A 16261-nucleotide genomic window follows, 5' to 3' on the forward strand; every position below is an offset into this window, starting at 1 on the left:
GAAACATCTCCTTTTCTACAGCCACCTAATTTTTAAAACCCAGATATTAATTAGGACACCTTGTAGATCAGAATGTTTTCAAATCCGCACAATATTCTGATAACTGAGTTTGTCCAATTATTTTAATACAATGATTGTTACCTTTCAGAATCAAATGTAAGGTTATTATAACAAGTAAGCATATAGGCATCTAGTTGTCCTTGCTCAGTCAAAACTCTTATTGATTGTTGTGACTTTGCAAAACAATGTTGCTGTTCAGTTCCAGATGGTGGGTTTTTTTCTCCTTGTTGTTAGCTAGATAAATAAAGGTGCTAGCAGGCCGAAGATGGGCATCCGTCCTTGTTGAAGAATATTAACCGAATCGATTTTTTCACAAAAAGGAAATCAATTGATGCATTAGCAAAAGAGGAAATAAAATATTATGCTGTTTTAGCTCCCAGGAGCCTGAATAGTCGACTCTAACTTTCAGAAATAGAGAGATAAAAAAGATCTAAAGTTCAGATCTAAATCCGGATCGGAACTTCTCCAGGGCACATGGGGACTCTGACTCATTTCTAAACTAGATGTGCATTTAAAGGGCAGTCATATAAAAATTGACCCTCCTGCCAGAGCTTCAGCGAACATGGACACATCTGACTCTTTGAATCTCAGTTTGTCCTCCGAAAGCAATAAGGTGGGGTGATGACAGAGGAGGTTACATTTCTGAATTCATCACCGGATGAATTTTCAGCCGTTGCTGAAAATAGGATGTTGCTGTAAACATAGGAGAAGAACCCTGTTTTCTTCTACAAGGCTTAGCACATCTTCTATAGGCTTTCAATGGTGAAATGGGAGTCAGTTTTTATATGATAGATATTAGACTAGCAAGCTCACGGGCAGATGGAAACCTTATTTTAAATGGGAAACATTGTCCAGTAGCTGTTGTCAGAATCTCTAAAGAGTTAATTCCGGTTCTGCCGCCGGTTTGATGTGCAGTATTTAGTAAACCATCAGAACTTTAAGTATTTTAATAGGATTTAGTTACAAAATGAAGTGAAAGCATACTAAAGTGTTGTGGAACTTTGCATCTGAATCTGAACTTCCAGACTGAGGCTATTTTGTAATAAATATCTTCTTCTACCTCCTTGGGCTGCTGTGAAGAATAATTAATGTTTGCATACTGCTTTGAACATGCAGACTGTAATGACAGTACTAAGTTTTTATATTAAAACTATTAAATATTGGGATTCTGTAATAGTCTCCTTCCATTTCATAGAATCATAAGGTTTTATGATGTGTTTAAAAATAAAATTGCTATGAGGGAGGACTGCCATTTAAATTTAAGATCAAATACTTCAAAAAGGATTATATGATATGCCTGAGAGTTCCCCCCGAGCTGCTTCTCCCTGCCTGCCCTCCTCCATATGCAGGCTGGTTCTCTACATTACAAATGAACCCGTGTTTGTCTGTAACTAGAAAGCCTTGTGCAGGCAGCTGGTGCGACTTCCCAGCTTGCGTGGAGGGGGTTTAGAGATATCACTGAGCTGATATATTGTGTAATATGTGTATGCACTTGGATTGGAGCATACATAAAATGCTTCACTATTATACAATGAAAAACTTAAGGAATATGACAAGCACTAATGCTGAAGGTTATGAAACACACCTTATGGGCAGGTTACGCCATAGTTTTCCTCTTAAGGCTTTATACACATTCATATGTGTCTCTGAAGTACCAACTTTGACAAATGTTGGACTTGGTCAACAGCTAATTTGCCATAATATGGCATTTGGTTTTAATATTGATGTAAAATACTTAGACACAGAACCCCACTGGAATGATCAAGTACTGTGTACTCATTATTGCAAGTCCAGAATGCCATCACCACTGATTTAACTACTAATGAACTTGGAGACATCTATGTCTGAGCTAGTTGTTTGGACTTCCCTTATATTCATTGCAAAGAAATAGGCACTGACTGATAGGATGCAATGCATTATGTCCTAATGTAGATCCCTAGATTTGGTTAGATGAATTGCCCCCTGAAAGTTCATTTTTCTCTGACTTGATTATAGAGGGAAGCAGAGTAATTAGCTCAAAAGTAGATGGCTACGTCTTGGAAGCATAAAGGTTGGTAAGATGAATCCTACCCTTTTAGTCTTTGTTTTTCAATCTGGCACATCTCTTTCTTTATATTTACCTTTGATTCATAACACAGACTTTTTAAGCAAGCAAAATACGCCCTTTTTTTGTTGTTTGGGCAATAACTGATGGTTTTCACTGAAAAATAAAACTTGTGCATCAAGCTGGTCTATTAATATAACAGCTTTAATGAAAAGAAACTAGTAAGACTGTATTTTTCATATTGGATCATAAAGGCAGTATTTCTCAGCATTTTCTGTCAAAGCTGTGCTTGATAAGGTTGTTTTCAACCAGAAACTTTAGCAGATATTTGCTTATTAATGAACTTCTCTTTGTACAGCACCTTGCACAGGAGGGTCATGGTGTATGCCCAGAACACTGGCACTACAGCATTACAAAGAAAGGATTTACTCTAATATATAAATATCAGCCCAACCTTGCAATATCCAGAGTATAGTATTTTGAAAGAGCAATTACCGGGTACTTTTAAGTTGAAAGCTGCCATAATTACTCACTGTTTGAAAAGAGAATGAGAATACTTAATCATGGAGCGCTCTGTGAAGGTTTATCCATTTGCTGTAGAATCTGGGCATGTGTTCATAATATATGGGTTGAAACAGTGTTGTGCCCATCAAAAGGAATGAGTAAAGTGTTCCTGTGACTGTCTCTTGCGACTGAATGAAAATATAAAGAATGAGGGTAGTAGAGTATTCCAATAAATGTCCTTGCTATTTTCATATTTTTGAATGCAGTTGTAATGTTGTGTAGAAGTTTCACATATGTGGTGTGGAATGACCACCTTTGTGTAATGCACGGTATTCTAGTACTCCTGAGTAGATCAAGTAGGGAAGGTAAACAGTCCAAGGTACCAAATATTCCTTCTAGGTATTCTGGTATAAATTTGCAGGAGCTGCTCTGTACTTGCAGATGTTGAAATGGCAGCAAATTTGGCTCAAGAGTTCCCAAACCTGAATCTACATCCCCGCCCTTTGAGGTGGGTGGAAAGCTCCTGCTGACGGGGGTGAGCTTTGGGCCACACAGAGCAACAGCCCCCTGGTTACCCGACATGTACTCCGCAAGGACTATTCCCTTTAGTTAGTCACGCTGTTAAAAGAACACCTTAAAATAAATGGTAGGTGTTTAACGAGGAGTAAACCTAGTCAAATTTATGTTAAATTTGGTCTTTGTCTGTAGGGTTGTTTTAGGGAGCTTTTTTGTGTTTAGGAGCAGGCCCGGATCAGGCACCTGTGTTGGGATTCTGTCTTCTGCTGCTTCCCACTTGTTCCTTGCTGCTTTTATCTACTTAGCCAGGAAGCTCCACTGTGCGAGCAGCAGCTCTTCTGGATGTCTGTGCAACGTTTGGTACGGTATGAGTTATAACCGATGGCATTAAGAATAGTAAGAAGAATATATTTCTATTTTAGAGCCTAAATTACTAGAAGGCAAAGGTAACAAGAATATATTTCTATTTTAGAGCCTAAATTACTAGAAGGCAAAGGTAACAATATGGTACCACTGCGTTTGACTCTCCTGCCTTACCTGTTTTGGATGAGGCTTCAGAGTGAAAATAGAAATGAGCAGCTGATGTGACCGAGACACTAATTTCTCACTCCTTCCCTCCCCCCCAGCGCTTAAATTTAGATGTAGCTCAGATTGAAACTGTGTGTCTTGTTTTGGCAGGGATGCTACAGAATGGGAAGAAGTTTGATTCCTCCAGAGACAGAAACAAGCCTTTCAGGTTCAAGATTGGCAGGCAAGAAGTCATTAAAGGATTTGAAGAAGGCGTTACACAGGTACAAAGAAATTATTCTGGCTGAACTTCAAGCCGGTTGAAGGGTGCATGAGCACAGTAATGTCCGGTGCAATGGTGACAAGACCAAGTGGAAATGGCAGTGTAGGATACGGAGCGGTTTTCTGAAAGCGTGGTCCATTCGAGCAGAGTATTTCCTGTAGTTCTCCTCTGTCTGTTCAGGGACATCCCCTACTCATGAGGCTTTCCACGTGGTAGGCGTTTGGGAGGGGAGAGGTGAAGTCCCCTCCCCGGGTGCCAATGTACCACATAAGCCCCGTCCCTTTCCCATGGGCAGCTCCAGAAATAGACAACAGTGGCCTCTAAAATGTTCCAGGTGGCCGTGTTTTATGGCGTGGCCTCTATTCAGCTACTCCATAAAAGTCCAAGCCATTTTTGATGACACCCATGACCGAGCTACAGATTTTGACCCTTACTGAATAAGGTACCAAACTGCACTGTTAAATTTTTATGACTTCAGGCTCTCAGCCACAAAACTTAACATTCACTGACCAACCCTACGCTGAGAAAAAGAAAACTGCCCTCCATTAATTACAGTTTGAGTGCCAGCACAGTAGAACCCTAAAAAGAGCCACACAACGCAATTCATTGCCAACTCTTGCTTTTTGTCCGCAGCGTTGTGAGGGCCTGCCACGTGAGGAGTGCGATCAGGCTGCTCAAGTGCAAGATCAGCGTGCAAATTCCTTGTGACTCCCCATTTTCGGGGTCCTAGAGCTCAGTGTAGGAAGAAACTGCTCAAATATGATTACAGGAACAACTGTAACAGGAACAACTTCTTAGGCTTAAATAGAGAGAAGGGAAGAATGCAAAATAAGAAACAATCCACTGAGGAACCATGCTTTTCCAGAGAGGGAGGGAAGAGAAAATGGTTTCCAGCCCTATGGAGAAAGCAATGCAAGCATTCCCTTCTCTCCAGCCAGAGAAGGAGAAGTCCATCTGAGGAATCCTAGACTCTCTGAAAAATACCCACCTTCCTCTCAAGGATTTGAGTTGGACTCTTTATTACTTGCTTTGTTTCTACAGGTGTGCTGTAGAAACCAGAAGCCAGCGCAGATAAAGCGGTGGCAACAAGTGCTGGGTGAAGCAGTTTATCCCTTCCTTGACTGCTCTCGCTCCCTGACTCCTGTCCCTTAATTAATAAGTGGCCGAAAGCCATTCCAGTGATGAGTGTGGCGACACGCTGCCCTCCTGCTCCTCCTAGTGGATCGCTGACTGAAGTCGAGCTTGTGGCTGTCTCCTTCCACCCCAGGGTTTTGAGGGGTTTGGGGGGTGTGATTGACAACAAAGCACTTGGAGAAAGGCAGTTCACTATGTCTAGCATGCGGATTTTTCGAACCTTGGTTTAATTGACTGTCGGATGTCAGCAGCGTCTGCATTTCTCTGGTCAACTTCTGACAGTTCAAGGTTGCCCCATGCCTAAAACCTGCGCATGACTTACCAGCTGTCTGGCTTGCAGGCACCCGCCAGAGCAGCAGACAGCCCGCCCCACACAAATCCCTGCAGGGCCCACGGGAGGTCATCTGCTCTTATACCCCCAGCCCCATGATATCAGTACTCCCGGAATGTGGGAAAGTTCATATTCACATTTTTCTTCTACCTAAAGTGATCAAAGCTCTAGCTTTGGCATATTTTATAGGACCTGAAAAAAATTCAACAGGAGGTATCGTGTAATCTGTAGTCCCGTGGTGTGCCCGGTCTTGGGAGAGAGATCTGGGTTAAAATCACTGCTTCAAATCAGGGATTGTTTCTTGGCCAATGAATATTCAGTCACCAGTGTATGGTGCATGAATAGCAGTGTGAGAGTGCTCCACCCCAAAATACTCTGTTGGAAGAGCAGGGATTTGATTCTTGATACCCCAAAATTTCAGTGAGCGCTGTTACCTCCAGAGCTCATCTGGAGTGAGGGAAATCGGCATTTCTGTCCCTCCCAGGGGCAAGGGCTCTCTGCCGGAATAAGCAGCACCTGAGGTGAGATGTCTGCCCTCGGGCTTTGGGCTGAGTTTAGGGAAATAAGTACCTCTTTTAGACAGGATTGCATCAGTGTTTGCTTTGCACCTGCCCAACAGCAGAAAGTTGGGTGCCTACAGCATTAGCGTTTGAGCAACGGTTTTGAAGTCGTCCCTGGTGGTGCTCGACGCTTTTCAGAAGCTGAACTTCCTTAACTGCGTTTCGGCACTGATGTCTCATGAATACAAAGCTCCGGTCCTGTCTGTTACCGAGAGCCTTTTCCTAACGCCTGCTGATGGTGTTACACGTACCCTGCGCTCCGCAGAAGGAACTCACACCTCCTACAGCTGGCTCCGGCGTAGGCAGTATGGACCAAAGTATGCATTAAAAAGCCTCTGTGTGACTCCCAGACTGGCTCTGGCAATTTAAATAACTGCCATGAGAAGCCAGAGGAGTCAGGAGCCCTTCATCTGAGCTGTTTGTGGCAGCTTCAGCTTGAAACTGAAAGATGAATCTGATGGTCCCAACTCTCCTCGGTTACGTAAATCTGCCACGTAGTGATTTGTTCTTTGTTTTCCTCCTAATACTGTTTTTTTGTCTTCTCTTTTTCTTTCTCCAACATCCAAAACCCAGATGAGCCTAGGACAAAGAGCAAAGTTGACCTGCACACCTGAGATGGCCTATGGAGCCACAGGCCACCCTGGGGTCATCCCTCCCAACGCTACTCTCCTCTTTGATGTGGAGCTTCTCAGGTTAGAGTGAATCTTCTCGAGGGAGTTGGCTGGAGACATCTGTTAATAACCATCCGTTCTTTCTCACCGTGCCAGCAGCGGGAGAAATCTTCACTGGAATCCCAATCTTCCCTGCTCAAGCTGTCCTGTCAACAGCGCCTGCCGTTCGGTTTCCTACACCTTCCTTCTCTTTTTTAACTTTGTGGTGTCCGTATTTGCCTTTCATTAGAAGCTTTGCTTTGGGGAAAATGTCTACCGCTGTAACATTTTCAAGTTGTACATTTTATTTAATTTGCATGTAAGAAGAATTCACAGTGATGATTGAAAATATATATAAATATAAATATATATATTCCTTATTGAAAAACCACTGCCTTACTGTACACTTAAACCAAGAAAAAAAAAAAACACGAAAGGTGCTCAAAAAAAAAAAAATCCAATGTACGCCTTGTACATGAACGGGCATTAGCCAAACAGAGTTACCTGCGCTGCCACTTTTCTCAACTTGTACGTTCTGCTTGCTGCTGTTTTAAAAAATACTGTCTCATTTAAGATTTAAAAGTATATATAAAAAACAATAAAATATTGATACTTTACAGTTTCTTTTTCCTGTTTTTCTCCTCTGGCCACTGGAATTCTTTTTGGTGTATAAGAAGTTCTTCAAACAATCGTCAACCCATTTTTTGTTAACTATAGTTCTCTTCTTATATGAAATACACATAATTCCATGCACTGCTTCTGTTGTAGATGGCCCAGTGGAAGATCTCTAGGGGACCAGGGTACCAGGAACGTGCAGGTAAGGGCTGCTGGGACAGAGAGGTTTCCTGACTCTCCATCTCCTCTGCCCTGCTGGTGGCCCCTCAACTCTGGCCAAAATTTGGCTGCTGAAGGGATGGAAAGTGATGCTTCTCAAAGACATGCAGTGCTGGTCCAATTCTATGCCATCGCAACAGTAAAACTGGTGTAAAATTTTCTACTGGAGCTGAGAAAGGCCAGAGAAGAGCAGAAGTATGTGCATCCACCTTACAAAACAAATCTGAACCGTGGGGTGATGTGGCCACTGATCACACTGGGTTTTTTAGGCTGCACCTCCTGACGCTGTTTACATAGCCTGCAAACTTGCGTTGTGCGCTGGGCTCCTGGCACTCATGACTGAGCAATATTTATTTCATTTGATGGTTATATGAATTCACGAAATGCTGGTTCCTCCTCTGGAGGCGGGAAGATGCGTAGACTGTCATTTACCCGGTTTTAGGAGCAGGACCTGATCAGTGATGCTGCCTCTTTGCTGTTATTTTGCTTTGCCTAAACTTGATTTCTCCCCTCTGCTGTAGGAAAAAAGAGCATCACTGGGGCACGATGTTATTGTTGTTTAACTTGACTATAAACTATTTGCACAGTTTTCAACTAATGGATTTTTTGAAGGAGGCATTTCCAGCAGGCGGTGAGCCATTTCCTTGTGTGAGTGTGTAAGGAGAACACACCTAGCACGAGCAGACAGACCGCAAAGCTACGTAGGTGTCTCCAGACGATACCTCCTGGAGAGGAGGGAGAAAAGGAGCACAGAAAAGCAAGACTGGCAATCTGGCCAGTGACTGCAGCTCGCGCTCTTCTCTCTCTCGATGTTCATTTTACCCACAAAGCTGCATTTGAGTTTGTTAATTAATAAGCCCATAAACCCCATCTCTTACAGACTGCTATTCACCGAGGGTTGGTGGAGTAAATGTTTTTTCTTGCTCCCCTCTCTGTAAAGAAACGAAAGGCCTTTCGGGACCCTTTTTTTGGTGGAGATCTGGCACCACTGCAGCAGTGAGGTTACACATCCACATTTCACTAGCAGTTCTTTTATTTAGGACAGGCTAAGTTCCTGTTAACAAATAGGAAATTGGACCCGCCAGGGTCTGATGCCCACTAGCTCTCCCAAATCCTTTTTAAGGGCCCCGGTCTCCTTTGCCACTGCCCCGGCCTCTGTCCCTGGTCTTGATTTCAGCTCTGGGTTACAGAGCGCAGGCTGTATTGCGGCAGTTGCAGCCGTGAGCTCCTGTAGATGTCTCAGTTAAACGTAACGTGGCCCTGTTGCGCCTGTCAAACACAGGTCGATTCAGCACATTGGTCTAAAGCTGCTCCTACCGATGGCCCAGTTTAAGTTAGTTACTCATTAAAAAAAAGAAAAAACAACGTAAAGGACCTGGTTTGGGACCTTTCTTGAACGCCTCGAAAGCGAACAGCGATGCGAAGGATCGGCTCGGCGTACCCGGAACGGCTGCGTGTTCCCTCCATCATCTCTTGGTCCTGCTGTTGGCAAGCTTCTGCTGCACCTAGAGCAGTAGGTAGGGCCCCGCTCTGCCTTTCGGCTTCTGGTAGGTTTCTTACCAGTGAAAAACGTGTTCCTGCGGGGCTTTAAGCGCTGATCGTATTCAGTCTTATCATCTCCATCTGCAGAGCTGCCGTGCACTTCCCTTTTGCCCTCAGCAGTACAACCCGGCCATTACCGAGTCTGTAAAATCCTTATTACAGCTGGTTGATGAAGCTCTCTCCCTCATCACCCTTTCTCTGCAGAGACCTTTGTTGGAAGCAGAGATTATTACATTTTTCATGCCAATTTCATTTAAAAAAATCTGAATGGAAAACTAATTGTGCTTTGTGATACTTAGGGAAATTAAGTCTTCAAGGAAATGTAATCTTCAGCTCTTTATTTGACTGCAAATGTGTTAATTTATTTAATTGTATCATCGATCAACACAGTACATATAATTATTATCACTATATAATGGATTGGGAAAAATTTACTGTCGTTGCCTGTGTAATCAGATAGGCTCTTGTTACTAATTTCTAAACAGCATCGATGGAAAAAAATGACCTTCCAGGCTTAATTTCATGCCCTACTTCCTGAAAAATTAAATGGGAAGTGAGCACACACAAAAACCAGCACAGATGCAGAGTGCGAGGCTGGTAACATCTGCCTTATTTGCTGCCCCCTCTGCCATTCATATAACTGAACTCATTTCCCTGTCCTTTGATATTACATTTCAAACAAAATCTTGAGCAGACCTCATCAAAACAATCCTCCAGGCGTTCAATTTCCATTCCCTCTGTCTTGCAGGTACAAATTATTATTTCATTTTACATGTGCAGGGACACTGAAAGCCCTGAACAGGCACTAGAAGAAGAAGTATGAAATGGAATATTTAATGAAAGGCAGCAGCTGAGCTCTCCGAGAAATCAAAAGCTGCTGATCTTGAGGATTCATTGAAGGAATTTTTATTAATCTTATTACCCTAAAGAATTGCTTTTTATATATGTTTTTCAAACAGCATCAAATCCTCGTCAAAACAGACGCCGTAGTGCAAGCACCATGCTCTCCGCTATTGACAGAAGCAACGCGGTATTTGCATATGATTTTAAACAAAGCTGGCAGAATGCGGCACCATTATTAGCACTTTGGTATTTTATTATCAGCATTTATTATTATTTATTAGTAGCGTAAAGCCAGCACAGTAACAAGCACCTCCAGTTCCTGTTACACCAGGGGCCTTCCAAATGCCCAGCAACTGCTGTAAATGGCCCCCGCTGTCCTAGCGTTTGGCACGTGTGCGTGTATACATGGCATATATCTAAGGCATACATACACGCGTGGGGGGGGCAGCCTGTAACCTGTAAACGCCTATGGATGTTCACGTAGAGACAAGACCTCCAGTAGGATTTGGATTTTGGACCAATGCAATAGGATTCATGTACAAATTTTTAAGGCAAGCTGTTTTTTTGTCTGAGAACCTTAGGCTTGTATTAATCTGATGGGCAGGACCTGAAAACCCACGAGGAGCAGGAGGAATAACCGCTCGCCTGAGGACAGCGACAGCGGATCACAGCTGCTTTGCGTTTAATATACGTGCAGCGCAGCTGCACCCGCCAGGAGGAGCGGTACAGGGCTGGGCAAGCGGGAAAGCCGGCAATGACATCGCGGCAGAGCGTTACGCTTCCGTAGTTCGGGGAGGCGGCCCCAGCTGGTAACGGGCTCCGAGTCTCCCATCGCCTGTTGCTGACCTCGGGGACGGCTCACCGGGGCCTGCAAGGCTTCCTGCTGCAAAACGCCACGTCAATTTTAAGGGAAGGACACAGGTACGGAAGAGCCACAGAGTAAGGGCAAGGCTTTTTACTACACACGCTCAACGTAGCGCCCGCTCCCATCCCAAATGCCTGTCTGCAACAGAAGAGCAGGGAGACCCCTCCCCAGGGGACGCTCCCCGGTCAGGCACGGGATGGGATCGCGAAGCAGAAATCGCACCCGAGCCACTTCAGCTGCCTCCTCCCTGCTGCTCTGGGGTGAAGCAGCCAGCTCGGAGCGTCACCGCCACCCTTCACGTCGCCGCAACCCTCCACGCGCCTCCCAGCTGAGAGACGACGTGCACAGCACGTGGCAACTGCAAGGGACCTCCTCCGCCGGAGAGCTGGACATGGGTTTCCACAGCCGGGCATCCTTCCCCCTCACCCAGGTGCTGGACGCGCCTGAACATTCACGTACCTATGGGGGCGGACGCTCTACAAGTTCTTACCCGTATCACAAACACTCAGGTGACGGACGACTTCCTTCCTAGAAGGAAAGGTTACACGCAGAAGTAGCACAGCGTACAGCAAGCCTTGATGAAAAACAGCAAAACTGCGTAGACACACATTTATTTTTTCACTAAATGGACACACTAGAATGGCATGTTTTTTCAAGTGACAGATTTCAACGAAAATCTAAGGATAGTGTTCCGTTATGACAGTATAACGCACTGAAAAAAAATTAAAAGTACAAATCCTCAGGCAAAGTACGTTCGTATCTGCCCGTGTTCTGCACTGGCTGGAAGCTGCACGGTCAGGGAGCTGAACATCACACCCAAGCAAATAAATTCTCCCGAGCGGCAGGGTAACTGCCAGCGTCCACAGGACTTCCAGCTGGTTCAGAACAGAGGCTGTGCGTACCCTGTGCCGCGCTAATTTTTATTCACAGGACATGAGCGCTGGGGAAAAAAAAAAAAGTTTTTCTTTTTCCTCCACCAGATACTACGTCTAAAATTTATGTAACATGAAATACATTACAGTTCAAATACATCAAGCAGAAAACAATCACGCTGGGGTATCTAAAATGACCACCATCATCTACTGTCTCGTTTTGGTCAGGTGTTCCCTACTTAACATTAGAAGGCGTGAAGCGTACTCCTGCTGCTCAGTACAAACCCGGTACGCGTAAGAAAGGTCTCGCATACCATCAAGTCAGCCCTGCAGCAACGCGCTGTTAGAACAAGATTATTTTACTGCAGCTTATCTGTTTTGTCTCAGAACAAAGACCAAAATATCACTGGGAACAAGATATTTTGACTGAAGTCACCTAAGCAGTTGGATCATTTTAAAAGGCCATTCATTTCCTATAGTTTGTAAAAGAAACTCTGTTATGAACACGGAGTTGGGTTTGTGTTGTTTCCGGCAAGAAGCAGCCTAACTATCATGGAATGTTTGAAGGAGCTTAACTCCATTACCAGAGGGAGAAAGGCGCAATAAATGTGTGTGTACAATCTATACAGGTGTGATGAACGAGCAAACCACGCTTCCTTCTTTTTTAAAAAAAGTACAAAAATCCCCGCAGCGGGGAGACTAGTTGCGATACTCCATCTTCAGAAAGTAGCAAGCGAGATTTAGGTCCTCGTAGGCAGCTCATACTGAGCCCCCTGAGCTCCCTGCCCTAACTGCTGCCATGCTTAAAGCCTGCCCTGGAGACCTGCTTCAGGAGGTGCGAGACACTCGGCGTGCTCGGTCCCTGCCAGAAACAGGGCTGTGGTTATGCAGCATTTACCAGGTCACCCTTACAACACGGAGGAGCCACGTCCACTCGGGGCATGCCATCTGAAAGCTTAAAATCTTCCAATGTTTTACATTTATTTCATTCTAATGTGAAGATCTAGAGAGTCAAATTACAGCTTATCAAATTTAAAAAAAAAAAGTTATGCTTCATTGAGAATTCCTAGGTATAGCTCAAGAACTCAGCGGCAGGGCTTGCAAACAGTCAAACTCGGCAGCAGGGCTTGCAGTTTTCCAAAGAGATCAGTTTATTTTGGTGGGTCTGTATTAATTCCATATTTTTCCTTGAGAAGCTTAAGCTGTTCCTCTTTCTTCTTTGTGTCCATCTTTTGGAATGCCTGCGATTAGGAAAAGAAAAGATGTGAGAAGAAAAAAAAAAATCCAAAAACTCTCATCTTATGACATGTTATTTCCCTGTAACCACAACTAACGTCACTACGAACTACATCAACACCACACACCAACAGCGCTGCTAAACCTCGGAGAAAGGCACAGTACCCTGGACGCCATCAGTAACAGGCAGAACATCAAGACCTAGAGACTCTTTACCCGTAAACAAGGCCTCGCACCCTGTTGTGACCCGTCCGTTATAAGGCCCCTCTTCTCCAAACTACGCTCACCAGAAGCATGTTTTTTCACACCCTTGGTCCAAAGGTACATTTTTGCACACAAATCACCAAGTAAAGACGAAATCCTGACAATTTATCCAATCCCTTCCCTCCACCAGCTTGGATTTATGTCTTAGAAATATCCAAGCAACTCTTTTCAAACTGTGTTTCTTTTCGTGCCAGCTATGTTCACAGGTAACTTAACCCCCCCCCACGCGTACGTACCCTGTTTGCGTTATAGTACAAAACGACAAGGTATCTGTTGCACACGTTGAATCCTGACAGGTGATCACAAGCGTTTTTGGCATCAAAGATGTCTTCATAGACTACATAGGCTGTTCCTCTGGTTTCAGGAGTGTTGCCACTGCGGGCGAGATCAGTTTTAATGTTAAACAAAAAAGAGGAAATAGTTCCTTAGCAGTGACGGAGATTAGATTAACTAACACAACTTCACTAGAAAACAATTCAGTGTTGTTTTTTTCCTAGATATTAAAATACATCCCGGCTTTCCACACCAATCCCCACTTACAGTTCAGAGACGACAGGAAAATGTGACAGAGCACGTGCTGCGTTATGCTCCAAAGGGAATTCACCTCTCCACAACAACTACCAGAAGCTGTTGCCGTTAGGAGTTGTCATATTTCTGGAAATACTTTAAGTTTTTATTACAGCGATTAGCTTGTTTTATTTAATACTACAAGACCAGGCTGCCAGTTAACGGCTGTCTGGATCAGATGTCTCCCCAGAGCAGAATGCGGCTCTTGGCACATCACAAAGTCAATTTAAAAGAGTCAGAACAGCCCCGCTGGTGCAAGACCACTTCAGAGGCACAACCGTCACCTATCGGACCATCAGTTCAATTTCCTCTGCCTGAGGGACAGGAGACACGTCTGGGCACATAACGCTAACTAGCCCGGAGAGACGACAGAGTTGGCAGATCCAGAAGATCTCAGCTAAAAGATAGTTATAGTGAACTTAATAATCAGAAGAACTCTCTCTAAGGCGCTTGCTTCTGAGAAGAGAACTCCCGAGGACAAACGACATCACACGTATCCGCACCAGGATGCGCACAAAAACTGAAGAGGAGAATGGGATGAAAACTGCACAAAGGTCACTACAAAGGGAGTGCCACATTACGCCTTGTCTCGTGACGATGTTAGGATTTCTGCGGAAAACAAAGCGACGCGGCGGTTCTGAACGACCAGCGGGGAGGCTGCCTGCAGTTCCCTGTTGGATGCACACGCCAGCACATCGCTTTGATGGAAAGCTCCCTTGACATGTCTTAATTCTTTATGTCCTACTGTCATGCTGTTCCGACCTACGCGTTTTCAGAAACCTTAAATATTAGTTCTCCTTCATGTCTACTGAAGGCAACTCCATACGTAAGAGTCCCTTTATTCTATACACTGAACAGTCAATTTTAATCACTACGGCTCTGGAATGAGCACTTCCATGTGAGGTAGTGAAGTTCGGTCTGTTTACCTGTTTACGTATTTACGTCCTGCATAGTCAAAACAACTGAACACGCTGTGGATTAAGTACCCATCCCAGTCTCGGAGCACAGGGAAACGGAGAGCGATAGAAATGATAAGGATACATTCTGCTCTAGTCTGATCAGCAACCTAGTCGAGAACTCGGAGATGCCGCAGGTTATTTTGCCAACGTCCAGATAAAAGCAGTACAAAAAAATCCCCATATCAAATATAAACTACATTTCCTTTCTATTTGTACACGTACTGAAACATGACTTACAACATTTTCTTTTTAAGTATTAAACACCAAGTTTGTTTTCTCCCCCTCCTCTTCCTAACCATTTTTCAGAAGGGGGAAAAAAAAAAATCCTTTTGTATAAGTGTCAATACTCCAACCAGCCTAACTACGGTTCTCAAAATACTAACCAGATGAAATTACGGTTTAATCCACAGCATGTGGACAGTATTTAGGATAACAAGGAACATCAGAGCTCAGGTCTTCGGTATTTGGAGTAACTAAAGAGAAGGGCCTCAGATTTGCCGTAGACATGTATAACCTCAGTGCATTTGAAAACAAAATTACAATCAGATCGCCATTTCCCACGACGACGTGGCTCAGGGACAAGCTGTATCTGATGCACAGGGAGTTGCTTCTGGTATTTGTTTCTGGTTGACAGGTCCAGTAGCAATAGCAACACCTCTGTTCCCCCATTAGTTAAGTATCTAATACTCATTAAATACAAAAACAGGTTGTATTCAACTTTTGCCTTTCTTATTTTTACCTTTAGTTAAGGTAAGAGATTAGCTGTATTTAAGATTTACTTAAGAGAGTAAGTCATATTTTTACCACATTTAAGTTCACATCAAATTTAAGCTTTTTCACCCTACCTACCAGCAATATTATATTCTAACGAGTTCACAGGTAAGAGAAATACCATCACGTCCATCTTTGGCACACAGGGATACTGCTAGAGTGCATTCACCTTTTTCAGCTGTGAAATCCAGTTGCTACCTACTGCAATAGGGATACTGACTTATAACACATATACTAAAGCACATAAAATCCTTAACTTTTCCAAGAAAACTAGAATACTTACACTCTGATTTGTCGAATAGGCCCGTATTTCCCAAAAATATCATACATTTCCTCCGCTGTGATTTTATATGGCAGGTTCCTAATGTACAGGATCCGATTGACTTCTGGAGGCAGCCGAATCTGATGCAGAAACAACACACGGTGCGTTAGACCTAAAGCGCTCACTTCAAACCTTAAAAGCAGCAGCCTACGTGCTAAACCCTGGGGCTAACATCGCTGAGAGAGTCCGTGCGCTTCGCTGGTCCTTTTTTAACCCGCCACAGCTACAGGCTTGACGTGTTTTTGTCAACCAAGAGGCCTGCCTCGAGGGGGACGGACTCCCTTGGCCGGGGACGCGGGAGGAGCCCAGACCGGGCGGGAAGGCCTGTTCTCAGCTCCGGGCCGGTGGACCCCGCCTCGCCTCACACCCCGCCAGGCTGCTCGGGAGGGCTGAGGCGGGCCGGGGAGGGGGGCAGGGGAGAGCACTCACGTTGGCTCGCTTGGCCGCTTGCATCGCCATGGCGCCGGTCGGAGGGAGGGGGCTGCCGCCTGGGAGAGAAACACCGGCGAGGAACGGGCCTCCTCCACAGCGCGCCGCTCACCTCAGCGGGGGACCCGGATGTTATCCCAGCCTGCACCGCGCCGGAAACGACGGCCC

At 44.6% G+C, this 16261-nt stretch overlaps 2 protein-coding genes across 2 annotated transcripts in view; one reads left to right on the plus strand and one right to left on the minus strand.

Moving 5' to 3' along the window:
- Positions 1–6847, plus strand: part of FKBP1B (FK506 binding protein 1B, 12.6 kDa) — a 50758-nt gene extending 43911 nt beyond the window's left edge. Inside the window, exons 4-5 of the mRNA XM_009319731.1 lie at positions 3803–3915; positions 6513–6847. Of these exons, the coding sequence (XP_009318006.1) occupies positions 3803–3915; positions 6513–6641 (242 nt within the window). The 3' untranslated portion in view covers positions 6642–6847. The remainder of the gene's footprint in view (positions 1–3802; positions 3916–6512) is intronic.
- A 5332-nt stretch (positions 6848–12179) lies between these two features.
- Positions 12180–16236, minus strand: SF3B6 (splicing factor 3b, subunit 6, 14kDa). Its single transcript, XM_009319656.1, has 4 exons — positions 16094–16236; positions 15626–15744; positions 13282–13420; positions 12180–12786 (listed from the first exon to the last, which is right to left on the minus strand). The coding sequence occupies exons 1-4, from the start codon at positions 16121–16123 to the stop codon at positions 12697–12699; spliced, it is 378 nt and encodes a 125-aa protein (XP_009317931.1). The 5' UTR covers positions 16124–16236; the 3' UTR covers positions 12180–12696.
- Positions 16237–16261: the final 25 nt, after the last annotated feature.

This window comes from Pygoscelis adeliae, unplaced genomic scaffold, assembly GCF_000699105.1.
Source record: "Pygoscelis adeliae isolate BGI_AS28 unplaced genomic scaffold, ASM69910v1 Scaffold121, whole genome shotgun sequence".
In the NCBI taxonomy this organism is placed as follows: domain Eukaryota; kingdom Metazoa; phylum Chordata; class Aves; order Sphenisciformes; family Spheniscidae; genus Pygoscelis; species Pygoscelis adeliae.

What these genes read in the sequence shown, in the direction of transcription:
- SF3B6 (XM_009319656.1), bottom strand. Translation starts at nt 16,123, where the DNA reads ATGGCGATGCAAGCGGCCAAGCGAGCCAAC. An exon ending in AAGCGGCCAAGCGAGCCAAC is followed by an intron (nt 15,745 to 16,093) that starts GTGAGTGCTCTC and finishes TTTCTGCATCAG; the next exon opens with ATTCGGCTGCCTCCAGAAGT. An exon ending in TGTACTATAACGCAAACAGG is followed by an intron (nt 12,787 to 13,281) that starts GTACGTACGCGT and finishes TCCTAATCGCAG; the next exon opens with GCATTCCAAAAGATGGACAC.